The 18,156-nt window shown below is 49.1% G+C and overlaps 1 protein-coding gene across 2 annotated transcripts in view; it reads right to left on the bottom strand.

Annotated features, from left to right (window-relative positions):
• Positions 1-4,072: 4,072 nt before the first annotated feature.
• The window catches only part of SYT12 (synaptotagmin 12), a 56,315-nt gene continuing 42,231 nt past the window's right edge, over positions 4,073-18,156 (bottom strand). For both annotated transcript variants that reach the window (XM_074954705.1, XM_074954706.1), the window contains exons 5-8: positions 14,705-14,920; positions 13,101-13,221; positions 11,492-11,625; positions 4,073-8,017 (exon numbers count right to left, since the gene is read on the bottom strand). In XM_074954705.1, coding sequence (XP_074810806.1) covers positions 7,844-8,017; positions 11,492-11,625; positions 13,101-13,221; positions 14,705-14,920 — 645 coding nt within the window. In that variant the 3' untranslated portion in view covers positions 4,073-7,843. The remainder of the gene's footprint in view (positions 8,018-11,491; positions 11,626-13,100; positions 13,222-14,704; positions 14,921-18,156) is intronic.

The raw sequence follows: 18,156 nt of genomic DNA, 5'->3' as shown, positions 1-18,156 counted from the left end.
TACCCAGGGCTTTTAAAGTGGTGGGGGGAAGGGTACGGCTTCTGGTTTCCATGACCCTGGGCAGTGGAGTTCACAATTGTGACCAGAGCGGTCACTGTCCAGCATTGTGGGACAGATGCTGGAGAACTATTAGGCGTGACGTAGGTCATGGGGTGGCTACACTCGCATTGCGTCGAACACATAACGTTGACCGGGGCTCAGTGCCAGTTGGGAAGGGGGAGTTACTGCAGCACCGTAATGGAGCACTTACGTCAAGCAGGCGACAAATAGGAATATTGACACATGCCCAAATAAGCGGACACAAGGCGGCTTATGTCAACCTAACTTTGTAGTGTGGACCAGGCCTAAGCCTACTCTCCTGACAGAATACCACAGTTGTGAAATGTAACAGCCACGACACACTTACAATCTACCATCTAAACTATAGTTGCCCTTACCCACCAGTAACCCCACAAGTGGCTTCGGTCGCCCCCTCATTACTGCCCCGGGTGCCTGATGGCTGAGCCAACCCGCACAATTTTGCACTAAAATGCTGCGGACGAGCTTCTCAGGTACACATGTGGCCCTTTCCTTTCCTCACCTGCAGGGTAGGCACAAGCCCTCATCGCCTGATGGCACAGCTCTGTGACACCCCTGAAACTAACCCCCACCTCAGGTCTCAAACACCTCGCGCCCTGCCTACCCCATCTACTGCCTCCTCCCTAAAACTGTTCAATACAGTTACAATCACGCTGAATGCTGCTGCGGTGCCTGTGAATAATTCCCAGTGGCTATTGCCAGCTTGGGGGGCTGGGAGGGGGGGGGTTGTAGTTAAAGTTACATGGGTGTGTAAATTAAACTCTGTGATTCCTGTTTGTTTTTTCCCCCTGACATTTTAGTTTGGCTGAACTTGACAATCTGGAAAGACACAGGCTGCTGCTGGGAAACCATAACTTTGCATTAACCATGCTTTTTAATTAAGATGAACTTTAAGGTGTCTGTTTTCAGTGATCCAGGAAGGCCTCTTACAGCCACTTTCCAGAGCAGTTGCTGCAATGTCTTTGAAAGAGCCCTCTGGACTCCTGAGCGGGGCATTGGCCCAACTGAAGTAATTATTAGTATTTGTGTAACAACTGAGCTTCGGGCCCCATTGTGCTAGGTGCTGTACAAACACACTGTCAAACTTTGAGAGCAGGGCCTATTACTCACAGTCTAAATAGAGGAGCCTGACAATGGCTGAGAGGAAACAGCTGGCATGGTGTGGCAGTGACCTTCCCAGGGTCAGGCAGCGCACACGGGAGGAGAGGTGGGTCAGTGGTTAGGGCCTGCTCTGCCACAGACTTTGTGTGTGGCCTTGGGTAAGTCACTTAGGGCTAGATTCACACAGGCCCTGAGGCATTGCAATGCCTAACGCCTCCAGCCCGGTAGCAGCCTCGCTCTGCATTAGGTGCTCGGGCTCCCTATATAATGTGTTAGTGTGAGGCACCTAAGGAAGGGAGTCTCAGACGCCAGCCAGCTGCCTAAGCTAGCCAGGTGTGCAGAGGAAATGTGGGTGGGGTATTCTCAAAGTTATTACGGTGCCTAACACCTGTTGATCTGGCCTTTAGGTGCCTGCCAGGCCAGAGGGAGATGCCTACCACAGTTGGGATGCTCAGCTGTGAACCTGGAGTTAGCTGCTTGAGCTAGGCCAACTGTTTTTCATGAAAAACCTGAGGACAAGTATTCAGAATGCACGCTAAGCACACCTGCAAAAGCCAGCCCCATTGGCGAGGTAGGCAGGCGACCACATGGTTCGAGACCCCTGCTTTGTATCTGCTGGGGCTTTGACTTGTGCTAGGGCTCTGAGCAGCTATTCCCTGTCAGGTGGTGTCCGTGCTTCGGTGGCAGTGTGCATGCCCACCCCGAAACATAGGCACTATGGAGACTTAGGCTCCTATGGGGTTAGGTGGCAGCTAAGCAGTCATTTTGAGCCCATTCCTGGTGCTTGAAGAGGCAGTTGGGAACCTAAATACCTTTCTGTACTGCCGCTCTCCAGCTGTTCAACGGGGATACTGGCCCTACCTCACAGGGGTGCTGTGCACTGCATTAAAGAGTGTGAGGTGATTTTGGGGGAACAACAGCTAAATTCCATTGGTGGCCAGGCATGTAAGTACCTAAGCGGCAGAGCCAGGGTTAGAAACCAGGTCTCCTAAGGCCCAGTTCGGTGCTCTAGCCACTAGACCACGCTACTTCCCTACAGACCAGGTTTTACACAAGATGGTGTCTGTGCTGAGACAGGCCAGTTCAGGAGTAATGGGGACAGAAATACAGAGAGGCAGAAGACGTGCCTGCTTAATGGGTTGTCAAAATCTGATCTGTGTGTGTACATTTGCATGGATGTGTTCGGAGCTCCTGCTGAATCTTTCATTGGCCTCTCACGGGATCAAGCCATCTGTTCTCAGCATCCAGTCAGAAAGCAGGACTAAATCTCACTGGTGCCCTATTTGCCCATGTCCCTTCTGTGGCATCTTCCTCAGCTGTTGTGCTTGTATGTCAGGGCAATGCCAGTTTGGGAAGGCTGGTACCATCGCTGCCTGTCACAGCACGTCATTGTAACCCTTTGGACTCACACTAGCCAAAGCCTAAGGGCAGAGAGGGGGAGGCAATGGGACGCAATTCCCAGCAGCAGAGGAACCAGCAAAGCTGGAAAAATTATTTGCTGATTATATGGAAGGGGTTTATAGCCCTCCCTCAGAACGCTGCCATGGCTCAGCTGACTGCAGTGTCTGGAGGCTCCAGGGCTGCTGAACTCTCCCAAGGATATTGGTACAGGGCCCAGTCCACCTGGCAATGCGGTGTCTCCTCAGGGCCACAGAGAGCAAATGAGGGAAGGGCCTAGGGTGTTTGCATTAGCGGTGAGAGGTGCTGCTGCTGGCCAGTTAACTAGACCGGGCTGCGTAGCTGAGTGGGAGAGAGCAGGGAAGGAGGAGGGGGTCAGAAGAAAGAGAGGGGATATGTGACAGATAAAAAGAAAGAAGGGAAGGGGAAATGGAGAACAGAGAGAATGAAGAAAGGGGGCTGATGGAAAGAGAGAAGGAGGGGGTAGGGAAGGAGAGAAGAGAGGCAGATAAAGAAGGGCTTCGGAAACAGAGGTCCCACCAGATGGGCAGAGGAAAGGCCAAGGGAGGACTAGAGCAGCTATACTTACTGGGACAGATTCTGCTGTCACTAACCCCGGTGCAAATCCAGAGACACCCCACTGTCTCTAGCTGAATCGTTCTGGGTTTAGAGAGGCCGTGCAGAGATCAGACTGTGGCCCATCTTCTGTGGCTGCAGGGCATGGTCCTTGGGCCTCCAGACAGCCCCCACGGCCTCACCTGCCTCCGCACCCAGCACTAAGGTGAGTGTAACAGACGCGCAGCGGCCTTTCTATTTGCTCCTAACTCACGTCTAGCTGGTTTTTAATCGACAGGGATTGCTAATTTTGTATTCTCACCTGGAAGTCACCCCACCCGCGCACCCGAATTCCACATGTTGCCAGCCAGGGGTTTGGAACCTTGCCTTCCAATTCCCACTAAATAGCACCGGTGGCTCAGGGAGTGGCTGGGGAGAGATATGGAGCCTTCGCGTCTTCGGCATTGCTCTGTAACTGCCTTGGAGGTGAAATCCTTGAACAACTTGCGGCTCTTTGGTGGCCCACGTAAAGAGTTTTTTTTTGGGGGGGAAGGGGTCTCAAACAAGTGTGTGTCATTGAAACACTGCTCAGTGCATTGTCTCTGTGTCCCTCCCGTCAGGTGGTCATTTCACAGGTTCTTCCCATGCTGATGAATCCTACATTCAGAATGGTTTTAAAGGGGGACATTCAAACCAAGACGAAAACAACAATTAAGACTCTGCTCATCTGCAATGCCTTTTATCCACAGCGTGTTACAGACACTAATGAAGTTGGCCTCACAACCCCTCGTGGGAAGGATTGTCCCCCTTTTAAGGATGGAGAAACTGAGGTCCCCTGCCTATGTTCATCCTCTCACACAACCCCGCACACTTAACAGTCGTGGTCAGTTTTTCGCTCCAGAGCGCCAAAGAAAACAACTCTGCATGAAGTCATTTGCCAAGTCTCCTCGCTGTTTATTTATCTTTCAGCTGGAATGAAGGGCAGGTGCGATACACCGAGGCTGACAGGTCTTTAATGTGATAACATAACCATTTAAATACATAGCACAGCTATGGCATGATGCTAGATAGACTTTTCATAGAACGCCCCCCTCACCGCTGGCATATTGCTCTACTCTGCTATGATGGAATGCTGACAAAACAATGGCGGGGAGAGAGCGGAATACTGAGCATTCCACGTACCAATTTTAACTACAGCCGTTGTTGCTTTTTTATTTTTTGGTCGGTCCCATAAATACCATTAACGTTTTCATTCTTCTTTGGCCGAGCATTACCACAGCCTGCAGCCAAAAGCGTTTCGGCCCTGGCCTTGTGCTCCCAAAGGGATCTGATGCTACGGGAAGGACATTTGCAACAGACACACTTTAAGGCCAGAAGGGAGCATTGTGATCATCTTTTCTGGCCTCCTGTATCACACAGCCCAGGGAATCTCACCCAGCGAGTTCTGCATTAATAACTTGGTGGTTGGACTCCAGCATAGCTCTTAAAAAGACATCCAGTAATGGTGCAGTCTGAGTGATAGCCCAATACCGTATATACATCTGTATCAGAGCCAGGGCTAAAGCCCCTTCTCCTGTGTCTTGGGCCAGAACCTTAATCATAAGACCATCCTTGCTCTGCTTCCATCATAAAGGGAGCTACAACTGGGACACTAGGTCGTGTAAATAAAAAGGCTTCTAACCTTTGTCTGAATCAAGACAGGGGGAATATTACACCTGAGCCAAAGCCCACTGAAGTCGGCCTTTAATCAGGCCCAGATAGCCAACAAAGTTCAAAGCCAACGTCAATTTTATCCTAACCATTTGTGAAGAACATTTGTGAGCAGGAGGGAGGAGTTTGATACAGGGCCAAGCCCAGAACCCAGTGCTAAGGAACAGGCCTCCCCTCCCCACATGCCCTTTGACTAGCGATGTGGGAAGCTGCTGGAGCTGAAAAGTTAGTTAGTCTCATGTTCCCAAAGCTGCAACTGTTGGATTGACAGACTGCCTCACCGTTTGATTGAGGCGTTTGACAAGGGTGAGTCACACTGAAAACAAGCACGTTTCTCTAGCAAAGGGGAAGCCCCCCTGCTGGGGAAGTGGCACTGGGTATGCAGTATGCTCTCGCCCAGTGCCTGCTGCCCAATGGCACTGTGTGCCCAGGAAGCTTGGGCTTGCCCTCAAGCAAGTAGATGCTGCTGCAGTAGAACCCGGGAACCCTGCAGGGCATTTCAGTGGGGTCCATAAGTTGCCTTGCTCCTACACAGGTAAGATGAGGGGAAATGGGGGTTCCCCAGAGCCCACCGATATTTGGGTCTCCCCTCCCATAAGCAATGAGCATGCTCCAGCCCCAGAGGCTAACCAGGGGGAGCCCTGCTAATAGCTTCATACCTACCAAGACACGGCAGCACCCAGCAGAGCGGCAGTCTGAGAGCCCCCCCACCGTCTTGTCTGAATCCTCACTGACTACAAGTCTTCAAGGCAGCAAAGAAACTACATGCCATTTCTTTGCTCACCTCTCCTTCTACTAGCTTGGGTGTCCCTCCCCAGCAGAGTACAGGGTGCAGCCTGACCACAACCGTTTTAAAGAAACCATCCCTGGCTGCATTCAGCTGTGCCTGCTTTTGATGGTTCTGCCCAGATGCTGAAGCCAACACCCCCCACCCCATGCCATTTGGTTGGACAGAGGTAGAATTAAACAGCTGACTGGTTTTATTTCCCCTCTATTAAGTAATCTCTCCCTTCGTTTCCTGGAAAGCCCATCACAACAGAGCACTGATTTCAGACCCCCTTAGGCTTCAATGAGCAACACAGTTTGGTTCTTGACGGCTTTTCCAAGTTCAAAGATGGCAGGAAACGTCTCCTACAATGGGTTTGCATTCCTCCTTCACAGCTTTCAGCGGCAGCTGGTTCTTCTGAAGAGTCTCCCTCAGTTTTCACACTGCCCTGAAACAAACACCCATTGTCCCCAAAGAGACCGAACTTTCGTCAGTCCCTATATTCAACACTGAGAATCAAGCGCCCACCCCAAAAGTCACAAGATTGGCTGAAATACCATGACATTTTATACAAATAAAAAAAATTGGGGCTCTTTACATTTGCTTGTGGCGTTTGAGCCCTGAGTGCTCGTGTTTTCAAGCTTTTCTCCAATATCACGAGGGCTAGACACTTCATTGTTTGTTGTTTTTGTTTTAAGTGAGGTTAGCAAGTAACTACTTGATTCCAAGAGCTGGGGCTTTACAGAAAACACCAACAATCACGAGATTTGCGACACAACGGTGATAGCGGGAAACACTGGGTTTATTTTGACTAGGAAGAGTGGCTGAGTTGAGGCTGGGATTAGCTGGCACGTGCTAAACTTGATTGCAACTTGATCTTTAAGTGGCAACTGAGTAAACACTGAGGCCTACCCTGTTGGGTGCCAAGTACGAGACCCTGTGGGCCTGGCTTCCAGAGGTGCTGAGCACCCACAATCCCAGCTGAAGGTCTGCAGAACCTCAGGAGCGCTGGAAATTGGCACCAATGTGTCTCAAGTTGGGCTCTAGAATTGGCTGGAAAACAGGAGGGGGAGAAAAGAAATCAGCAGTTTTGTGAGTAGACACTTCCCCCCTTTTCTGGTTGGCATTTGAAATTCAAAACATTTCACCCTCTTCCATAGTTGGTCAAAAAAACAGGAGCCACCAATGTTATCAAATTCCACCACCATCCCCATTTTTCCCCTGTCAGATTCTGATGACATTTTAATTGAAATTTGAAGAATTTCAGCCAATCTCAAACATGGAGGCCCCCAAAATCCAAGCGTCCAAGGTGCTGAGGGCCCTCAACTTCTACTGACTGCAGAATCGAGCCTTTGAGAGAATGGGCTGTGGAAAAGGCTGGTTTAATTGAAATGGTAAAGTGCAGTATGAGTTCTTCCTAAAGGAACTCTCCTTTACATTCATATTATGCACTGGGAAATAGCTCTCTTTTTAAAAAAAGGCTTCTCCTTTATTAAAAATGTCAGCATTTGTATTCCCTCTGCTCACAGTTTAGCTCAGAATGTCCAGTAATCGGACGGGGAAGATAAGCACCCACTATTTATGAAGCTGCTCACTCTGCCTGAACTCAAGTTTTTAAACGGTGAGCCATCCAGAGGAGGAACCAAAGGACCCCTTTTGGAGAGGGCACTATTGTCAGGGCAGTACTGTATTAAAACCATAAATTTCTCTTTGGACCCTGCACTGAAAACACCCAGTGGTTAAATGCCAGCCTGGCCATCATGTAGATGAAAATCCATGTGGCTAAACTCCCCCCAGGCACTGTGTTGACAATCAGTGGGGCTAAGCCCACCGTGGGTACGAGATCACAAATTTACCCCTAACCTCCTTAAGCCAGTGAACAGACCATGCTCTACTGTGTAACATTCACTGGAAAATAAAATCACAATTAGGGACAATGGGACTCCCAAGCCGGTATCACTGGAAAGGAAGTGCTAGGAAGGAAGTGTTTGCCCGGAAACTACTTCTGCGCATAATCACACGAGTTGCTTCTTCTCTCAGGTTTTAGTCCACTGAAGTTTCCTCAAGGATCTGATTCAGTGACTTCCCCTGCTGCTCCTTCTTACTAAATGGAACTTGTGAAGAACATTTGGAAAAACAGTTTATGTCTCACGTACCACTGTCCATTTGCCAAGAATATTTGCTTATGGGAAATCTAGGCACCATGCAAGATACCCGCAGAGTGCAACTTTGCCCTTAGTTTCGTAGAACTGGGTGCCACATGGACACCGGCTTCCTTAAGGTTGCCAACATCTGGTTCCAGTGCGTGATGCCCATGCCGCTGGCCGATGGGCCAATGATGACATGGCCAATGTTTTCAGCTCTCCCATCTTCACAACACTCTGCCACCGTCACCCGGAGAGACAGATCCTGGAGGGGCACAGGAAACATTACCAATGTCCCATTGCATTTATTTATTTATTTGTACTGAGGTAGCGCCTCGGAGCCCCCGTCACAGGACCTAGTGTGCGAGGCACTGTACAAACACAGAACAAAAATAGAGTCCCTGCCCCAAAAAGCCTACTGCAATCTAAGCACAATTTGGTGCCCAATGGCAGCGAAAGGCAAGGGTCAAGTATCACGAGGGAGGTGGTCCTTGAGGTATCCCTGAAAGCACAGAGTCTCCAAAATCTCCTGAGAGTAGGTTCTTATGAGACTTAAGGGGCCAAACTGGTAGAAAAGTCTATTGGATTCTAGGGGAGTACAAGCTGGGGTGTCTGTGCCATCAATTAGACTCACACTCACTTCCCACTTCAGCCCAGACCTGAAGAAGGGCTCTGTGGAAGCTTGAAAGCTTGTCTCTCTCACCAGTAGAAGTTGGTCCAATAAAGGATATTACCTCCCCCACCTTGTCTCTGGAATACAGTAAATAATCCTGCCAACAACACACAAGGTGGAATAGTCTCCCATGGGAGTGCTGGCGCTGTGTAAAAACCCATAAGCCTTATTGTTGCCACTCAAGTCAGCAGATCAGAGTCTGGACACACAGAGGAAGCTGATCTGCTGCGGGACTGGGAACCATGTATACACAGAGCCGTTGCAGAGTGAAAGCCCACTTTAATACTAGCAGCTAGGATAGCTTTGGTTAATGCCTAAGGGGTCAGCATTATGAACAATTAGCACTGGAGAGTGTAACTGAGACCTCAGCCCAAGGAATATTTGCCTTGTGTACCAAGTACACAGCAGCCCCTTTCTCACATGAGCTGAGCAACGCAACCGGCTCCGTGTGAGCCTGCATGCAAAGTGGAGATTACTCTGGTTAGTTTAGTGACCCAGCCCTGCTTTTCATTACGTCCCACGCTACTTCCAAAACAGTCACTGATTACAAATGAATTGCAGAGACAAGTGCACGGCACGTTCTCTCACACCCCAGCCAGCTGCCGGGAACATACAGGGGACCTGAAGTCAACATGATTCTTCCCACAGAGTCCCTTGCTGAGTGGGGCTTGGAGAGAAATGACCCTCCCCTTAAACTCAAGATGGAAACAGCAAGCCCAGTTCTTCTTCTTCCTACTTAGGGAGCTCCAGCACGAAGCCAGTGCAGTTCTGTTCATGTAGGGGGCTGGATGGAAGAGAGATCCAGCTGAATGATACCTGTCAGTGCTGGCTGTCTATTAAATTCCCCTTTGTAGAAATCCTCCTCTAGAGCTATGACTGCTTTTCAACCCGGCCAAACCCTGAGAGCAGCCAAGGACCAGCTCATAGTGCATCACGCCGGCTGATGTCACACAGGGTAGCAGGCACTCAGCACCCTTCAGGATACAGCCGAGAGACTTTCACCCAAAAGGAGCCCGATCCTGCTGGGAGGTGCTGAGCATCCTCAGCGCTCGTTGACTTTAACGGGGGCCCTAGAAATGGCCCCTGCAGTTCCTGTCTTTGAAAGCCTTGTCGTTAGAGATGTGTGTGAATGAAACAGCCTGGATATTGAGTTCTGGAGCAGTTTAGATCTGGAACTATGGTGTATGGCTTGGGCCTATCTCTACTTACCATGCAAAGTTAGGCTCTGTCCATCAGCACTGGACAGAGCGGGTCAGAAAACGATGGTGTGTATTATACGAACATTTCAAAAGAAGAAGCATCTTTTGCTTGAAACTTTCTGTAAACTGAGTTTTATTTTCCCCTGGTTGTGAAGTTTTAAACAACACGTCATTTTGGTAGGAAAAATATAACTTGCTTTCACTTTTTTAAAAGTCTTTTACCCCTTGGGGAAAAAAAGGGGAGGAAAAAGTGGGAGCAAGTGGGTTCCTCCCCCACTGGAAATGTTGGGGGGGGGGAAGGTCAATAAACAAAACCTTTAGATCAAAATGTAAGTTTTTCATGAGAACTTCCACTTTGGTTGAAAAAAGCATTTTCCAATGAAAAAAAGTTTTGGTGTGAGATTTCCATCCAGTTCTAATCAGCACATTTCTGATTCATGCCTTGGTATTTAGCCAGGTCCCTGATGTTTCACGGGCATGACACTCAGAGAGGCGGCATTCCCTTTGCTTGCCGAGGCTTCCGCCTGCTGCCTTTGCTCCAGAGCCATGGCCCGCTGAAAACAATTGTCCCCTCAGTCAGTGAGCTATAGACCCAGCTATTCTGTTTGTTTGGCATGGCCTACGTTCATTCAAAAAGCCCATCTCTCCTAAATGTTCAACCACAAATTCCCTTGTTACAGGCTGGAATCGTTTACATGGATGGACGTCAGACTAAGCAGAGGGCAATTTCCCTGCATTCCCTTCCCTACACAGAGCTCCAGTCCCAGGTTTGCTTCTTCCCAGGGACTGCATCTCTACCCATCCATCTTAGGTACTTATATAGCCCCATCACTGCAGTACCTCCCAATCTTTCATGTACTTAACCTTACAGCACCACTGGGTGGTGGGAAGTGCTATTATTGCCATTTTACAGATGGGGCACTGAGATTGCACAGCGAGACTAAGCGACTTGCCCAAGGTCACATAGAAAGTCTGTGGCGGAGCAAGGAACTGCACCTGGATTTCCTGAGCGGCAGCCTAGCCCCCTAACCACTAATCCACCCTTCCTGTCTCCTGAGTCCTTGGACTTATTGAAGGTGATTTTCTGAGATTTCCTCTCCTGGCTGCTTTGAAAAGGCTCAAGTGTGTTTCATCCGCACCTGCAGATTGATACTCTACAGATCTAGCTTTCACTCACTGCCACTCTAGCTGTTATCACTGACACATTCATTTCCCTTCTCTTTGTCCAGTTCTCCCTGATCTCAGTGCTATCACCCTCACGGTGGGAGGAACAGGAGGAGACCCCTGGAGATATTGTTATGGCAACCATCCCTTAATAGGCTCTTTCTTGTTTCCATGCCACTGAAGAAACCTTCCACCTTATTATCTGCCCTTTGAAGGTGTCTCCTTCAGACACATTTATTAGCCGCTAACTCCAGAGCCTCTGACTTGCTAAATGAAATTACTCTCTGCTTCCATGCCGTGCAGTGATCCTGGTTAGATCTCAGCCATCGGCCCTCCTGTTTCAGCTGCAGGATTTAATTTTAATGTCTCTGATTTGCACCAGGGAACTCACTGCCCGAATCTCTTCCCTGATATAAGCAGCAGTCAAACTCCGGGAGATTTCAGAAAAGCTGTAATTGTCAGGCTAGGGAGGAGTGAAGATTTACAGCTCAGTCTGCAGTTCTAGTTACATACCCAGGCCCTGGTGTACTGTCATTTCCTTGATGTGGGGGAGGAGGGAAGGTACAGTCTTGAATGCCCCCTGTTGGGTAGACCCAAGAGGCAGGTTGGGGTGGATCTCATGAACAGTATAAAGTTTTCTGGCTTAAAAAAAAAAAAAAAAAGTCATAACTCTTCAGTCTGCCCTTGACTGAGAAGTTCTCACCTGTAGGACAATTGCGGGCACTGAGAAAATCATGGCCTCGTTAAACACCGGATTTGTCTCGTCTCTCTTCACAGCTGTCTTCTTCTTGCTGATCTTCCTCCCGTCCTGAAGCAAGTACACTTTGACGAAAGGATCTGTTTGGACAATGGGAAGCAAAGGACCACCATTCGCCAACTGTCCTCCACCCATAAGCAGAGACAATGCTGAGAGAGCGCAGGGAGCACTGGACCTCAGGGAAAAGGGGTATACGCACAGTAGCTCAGAGATGACGTGTAACTGGTGATGGGGGGGGCCCACAATTTAAAGGTTATGGGGGAACACATGACTTCTGCATGCATTGCCTCTGCAGGGTGGGGGGAGGGAGTGACTGAGGGGCATGGGAGGGAACGGGGAGGAACGACATGTTCCTGCTCATTTGCCCTGCCCCCTCTCTCTGGCACCCTTGGCGAGCCCCTCTCTCTCCCCCCACCTTTGTGCCCCGTGGCCCCACTGCTCCCAGCCAGCCCCGCAGCGGCTAGCGCACTGCATCCTGAACCCCACCCCAGCGCCGACCACACGCTGCCTCAAGCGGAGAAACCGCGACCGAGCTTAGGAAAGCGTTGACATTGCAAAAGCCTGCCCCGGGCCAGTGGGCGGCATTTCAGTGCAGGCGCTGCTGGCCCCTGCCTGGAGGTGCCGCCCCTCTCCCGGTGAGGTGAGGTGAGGTGGGCAGGGGCTGGAGCGAGGGGCATGGGGCGCCACAGAGCAGGTGACAGCGTTGGCCACTACTGACAAGGATGGAGCCCAGCTCTCGAAGCGTGGGGGTTGCCGGACTTGGGATAAGCTGACAAGCGGGGCTTCTGGCTGAGGTGAGTCAGGGGATGGAGCCCTATCGTGCAGGGCTGGCATCGCTGCTCGCCTCCCTGAACGTTCATCCCTGGGGGGACACCCCACATTTTGAAAATCTCTGATTAGAAGCTGTTGCTAAATGAAAGGCAGATATCGGGGCGGGGGGAGGGCAAGAACGTGACCCCCCCCCCCAACAAGTTACCTCTGCATTAGCTCTTTGGGACAGGGACCATCTGTTTGCTCTGTGGTTGTACAGCACCTAGCACAGGGGGGTCCTGGTCTGTGACTGGGGCTACCAGGCACTACCATCCCCATTCACCAGTGGCAGAACAGGCCCCTCCCATTTAACTACAGGACCCTCGGTGACTATAATGAGGCAACAGAAAAACAGTGCCTGTGAGCAATGCTGCCTCCTAGTGGCTGAGCAGTACAGAGATTAAGTGCAGTGCCTAGTGCAATGGGACCTGTCTCTATTCGGGACTATCATACTACAAACAGTAAATAACAACTGCCATCGCTAGCAGCTCTACATGATCTCCTGGGCTCAAGGGCAAGAGGCCTGAGGTTTTGGAGCTCAAGTTCTGGGCTTCTCGTCTGAGCTCCCCAGAGCTACACCTGATTTAACAGGCGGGAAGTGCCTGAACTCACGGCAGCACTTCCAGCACTAATGCAGCGGAGATGCACCCTGGGCAGCAGTTCTAGCAGGGGAAGCCGCAGGCAGGGCGGAGCTGCACGGAGCTGGCCTCTGGCGGGAGCTGCTCTTTCATGGCCTCGCACTCACCTGCTGTCGTTTTGCTGTTGGTCCACACGAGGTTTTTGGCTTTAACCACAATGACCGTCAGCCGCTCCGCTGTGGGTAGGTAACTAAGAGACAGCAGGATCTCTCCCACCGAGTCAACTGCCTGCAGGGCACGTAAGGCACCGTCACCCAACAGCAAACGTCGGCAGAAATGACTCATTCACAGACAAGAGGGGAAGGAGAAATAACTCTCTGGCAGGGAAAGTTTTTCCCTCAATGAGGGCAGAAACTAGGCAGAGTAGTTATAGCCTACAGAGGCTGGCCTAGTGGTTAGAGGCCAGCATTGGGACTCAGGAGACCTGGGTTCAATTCTCTGCTCTGCTTCAAACTGCCTGTGTGACCATGGGAAACTCACAGAGGGTTTGTCCATGCTATGGGGTGGCTGGGTCACTGTAGCCCCCAGTATAGATGTGCGTGACAATGGGGAAAAGCTGTAGTAACTTTACCTCCCAAGTGACAGTAGCTAGGTTGACAGAAGCAGTCTTCTATCGACCTACACTGGGGACTTAGGGTGGCAGAGCTACAGTGCTCAAGGGGGTGGACTTTTCACCTCGCTGAGAGCCTTAGGTATGTCGACCTAAGCTGTAAGTGTAGACAAGGTCTTAGTCTCTGTGTCGCAATTCTTGCAGATGGGGAAAATATCACTTCTCTACCTCACAGGGGTGTGGCATGGATAACTACATGGAAGGTTATGAGGGGCTCAGATAATACAGTGCGGAGGTCCACATAAGTACCTCAGAAAGATAGGTGTCATCTTCATGTGTGACATCCAACTGTCATCAATGGTAGCAGAAGCAGAGGGAAATCCTGATCACTTCCCCCTATTCTCCTTGCTACCTTGCCCCATACTGGGAGAAACAGGGGTCACATTGATTAAACCAAAAGGCAGAGGGCTGGATTCTCACTGGTGTAAATGCTGACCCACACCAGCTGAGGGTCTGCCAGTGAATCTAAACGCAGAAGGGGAAACACTATTTCAGCCTGTAGAGGTCAATGAGACAAATATTTTCACTGCTTTTAAGAAGTCAAGGACTCTTAATGAATTGAGCTGGGCCTGAGCCAACAGCAGAATCAAACACCTGAACACTTGGAAAATTTGGTTCTGGACCTCAGCTTTGGTGCTCTGGCTCCAAATAGCCAGAACAGCCATCTGAGCTCTGCAAGCTGAGAGAAGTGAAGCGCATGCTTCGGGGTGTCAGCTGATGGCCTGCAGGGAGGAGGAGGGAATTGCTCCTCCCCGGTGGATCATCACACAATTGGTGAGGTGCATAATGGGGGCAAGGGGCCGGGTTCACCTCACTCCACAGCAGGAAATGTTGGCCAGTGCCATGCCACTGCACAGGATGACCAGATCTGGGGTGACATCGTATCCCGTTTCCCCCACTGTGCTTCAGCATCAGCTCTGGTTCCAAACCCAGCAGTAAAGATGAAATTCCCTCACACTTCATGCACTGGACGGCTCCCGCTGGGGAGGTAATCAGACCCAGCACTGCCTGTGGCCGACCCAGCGCTTATCTTTCATGCCCCACTAACTCATTTTCAGGGAGCCCAGCTGGCACCCCAGCATGCAGATGATAAGAGCTCACCTTGTTCATGTCCTGCAGATAGAGCCAAGCACTGAATGGGCGGCTGGCCAGATCCAGGTCCAACAGCTTCAGCTCTGCTACCCCGGTGCTGATGTTCCTCTCGTCCTCATCAATGCCAAAGACAGAAAATCTTAAGCTGTTTTCCTCCAGCGCAGACGGGTCCAAGGGGATGGAAAACTTCTCATCAAAGAAGACAGAAAAGGCACTCCTTTGAATCTGCCGAGAGAAAGGAAGGTTCGACGCTATGGCTGCAGGAGACGAACGTGCTACTATGGGGAGTTACTTAGGGAAGAGTGTTTTCCTTTAAAGAGCTGCTGAGACCACCTGGAAAGCTCTGAAAAAGATTCCCTTCAAAGGCAGTAAGTTAGCAGTTTAGTAGATCTCTAAGTGGCCGGAACCACAGGTTCAAATCCCACCGGGATTGACCCAACCCTTTTTGCTTCCAGGGTAGAGACAGATAGAGCTTCATGCAGTTTACCGAGTGGGAGGATCTGCCCACACAAGACCTTAAGAACCAAGGTTCTCCTAGCTGTTGACAGAAGGTCAGGGCAAAATTTACAAAAGGACTGTCCACTGATGCTTGTTCTGCCAGCCCCACAGCTATCCCCCCACAACATGCTAGCTATGTGATTACACTGCCATACCAGACATATCTGTGCCCTACTTCACAGGGAGCCATGAGGTTCAGGAAGTTCCTGTGTGTAAAGTGCTTCGATAAAAGGGGCTACAGAAGGTAGGAAAGTCCTTGTGGGAGGTGCAGAATCAAAGCAAGTTACTGCACCTAAAGGATGGCTCCTTGCTCCAGATGGAGGATGGATGAAGGGCAAACATAGTACCTGTCTTTAAAAAGGGGAACAAAAAGGATTCAGGGAATTATAGACCAGCCAGTTGAACTTTGTTACTTGGAAAGATTCTGGAACTAATTATTGAAGAGTCAATTTGTACACACCTAGAGGACAATAGGGTGATAAGTAATAACCAACATGGATTTGTCAGGAATAAATCATGCCAACCCAACCTAGTTTCCTTCTTTGATGGGTTACTGGCCTAGTGGATAGGGGGAAAGCCACAGACACGATTTATCTGGAGAAATGTGGTCTAGATGAAATTACTATAAATTTGCATGACTGGTTGGAAAACCATATTCAAAGAGTAGTTTTCAATGGATTGCAGTCAAACTGGGAGGATGTATCTCGTGGGGTCACACATGGGTCTATTCTGGAGCCAGTACTATTCAATGTTTTCATTAATGACTTGGACAATGGAGTGAAGAGCATGCTTATAAAATGTGCAGATGACACCACGCTGAAGGAGGGGTTGCTAGCACTTCAGAGGGCAGGATTAGAATTCAAAATAATCTTGATAAATTGGAGAATTGGTCTGAAATCGACAAGATGAAAGTCAATAAAGACAAGTGCAAAGTACTACACTTAGGAAGGAAAAATCAAACGCACAGCTACAAAATGGGGAATAACTGGCCAGATGACAGACCTGCAGAAAAGGATGTCGGAGTTATGGTGACTCACAAATTGATTATGAGTCAACAGCGTGATGCAGTTGCAAAAAAGACTAATATCATTCTGGGGTGTATTAACAGGAGTGTTGTATGTAAGACACAGGAGGTAATTGTCCTGCTCTACTCGGCACTGGTAGGACCTCAGCTGGAGTACTGTGTCCAGTTTTGGGTACTACACTTTGAGAGAGATGTGAACAAATTGGAAAGGATCCAGAGGAGAGCAACAAAAATGATAAAAGATTTAGAAAATGTGATCTATGAGGAAAGGTTAAAAAACCTGAGCATGTAGCCCTGAGAAGAGAAGGCTGAGGGGAGAACCCGGTAACAGTCTTCAAATACATTAGGGCCTGTTATAAAGAGACTGGTGATCAATTGTTGTCCATGTCTGCTGAAGGTAGGACAAGAAGGAATGGGCTTAATGTGCAGCAAGGGAGATTTAGGTTAGATATTAGAAAAAGCTTTCTAACTATAAGGATAGTTATGTACTGGAACAGGTTAGTGAGGGAGCTTGTGGAATCCCTGTCATTGGAAATTTTTAAGAACAGGTTAGACAAACACCTGTCAGGGATGGTCTAGGTTTACTTGGTCCCTCCTCAGCACAGGGGGCTGGACTAGATGACCTCTTGAGATCCCTTCCAGCCCTACATTTCTATGAAAAAATTGAGCTGGACTTGTAAGGCAGCTTGTCAGGGTTCCTTCCCCACTCTGAACTCTGGGGTACAGATGTGGGGACCCGCATGAAAGACCCCCTAAGCTTATTCTTACCAGCTTAGGTTAAAACTTCCACAAGGCACAGATTTCTTTCTTGCCTTGAGATCGCTGCAACCACCAAGTGATTTAACAAACAATCAGGGAAAGGACCACTTGGAGTCCTATTCCCCCCCCGAAATATTCCCCCAAGCCTACACCCCCTTTCCTCAGGAAGGCTTGAGCATATATCCTCACCAACTGGTTACAAAGGGAGTACAGACCCAAATCCCTGGGTCTTAGAACAATGGAAAAATCACTCAGGTTCTTAAAAAGAAGGATTTTATTTAAAGAGAAAAAGGTAAAAGAATCACCTCTGTAAACTTAAGGCTGGTACTTAACCTTACAGAGTATCAGAAAATTCAAAGAGCACAGAGGAACTCCCTCTAGCCTTAGTTTCAAAGTTACAACAAAACAGGGATAAACCTCCCTCTAGCAAAGGGAAAATTCACAAGTTGAGAAAACAAAGATAAACTAATATGCCTTGCCTGACTGTTACTTACAATTTCTATAATATGAGAGACTGATTCAGAATGGTTTGGAGGACATGGATTGATGTCCGGTCCCTCTTAGTCCCAAGAGCGAATGCCCACAGAAACAAAGAACCCAAAACAAAACCTCTCTCTCCTCTTCTGCCCCCCCACCCCATTTGAAAGTATCTTTTGTCCCCATTGGTTCCTTTGGTCAGGTGCCAACCAGGTTACTTGAGCTTCTTAACCCCTTGCAGGTAAGGAGGAATTTTAGGCTACCCTTATGGTTATGACACAGCTAAATAAGCAAATCAAGGTACATTAGGGCAGTGGCTCTCAACCTTTCCAGACCACTCTACCCCTTTCAGATTTGTCTTGCGAACCCCCAAGTTTCACCTAACTTAAAAACGACTTACTTACAAAATCAGGCATAAAAATTAAAAAATGTCACAGCACACTAGTGCTGAACAATTACTTCCTTTCTCATTTTTACCATAGAATTATAAAATAAGTCAACTGGAATATAAACACTGTACTTACATTGTAGCGTATAGTATATAGAGCAGTACAACCAAGTCATTATATGAAGTCTTAGTTTGTACAGACTTCGCTAGTGCTTTTTATGTAGCCTGTGTAAAAGTAGACAAATATCTAGATGAGTTGATGTACCCCCTGGAAGACCTCTGCATACCCCCAAGGGTATGTGTACCCCTGGTTGA

The sequence above is a fragment of the Natator depressus genome, chromosome 6 (assembly GCF_965152275.1).
Source record: "Natator depressus isolate rNatDep1 chromosome 6, rNatDep2.hap1, whole genome shotgun sequence".
NCBI lineage: Eukaryota > Metazoa > Chordata > Testudines > Cheloniidae > Natator > Natator depressus.
Note: the sequence above shows the minus strand (reverse complement) of the source record. Positions and strands in the feature narration are given on the sequence as shown.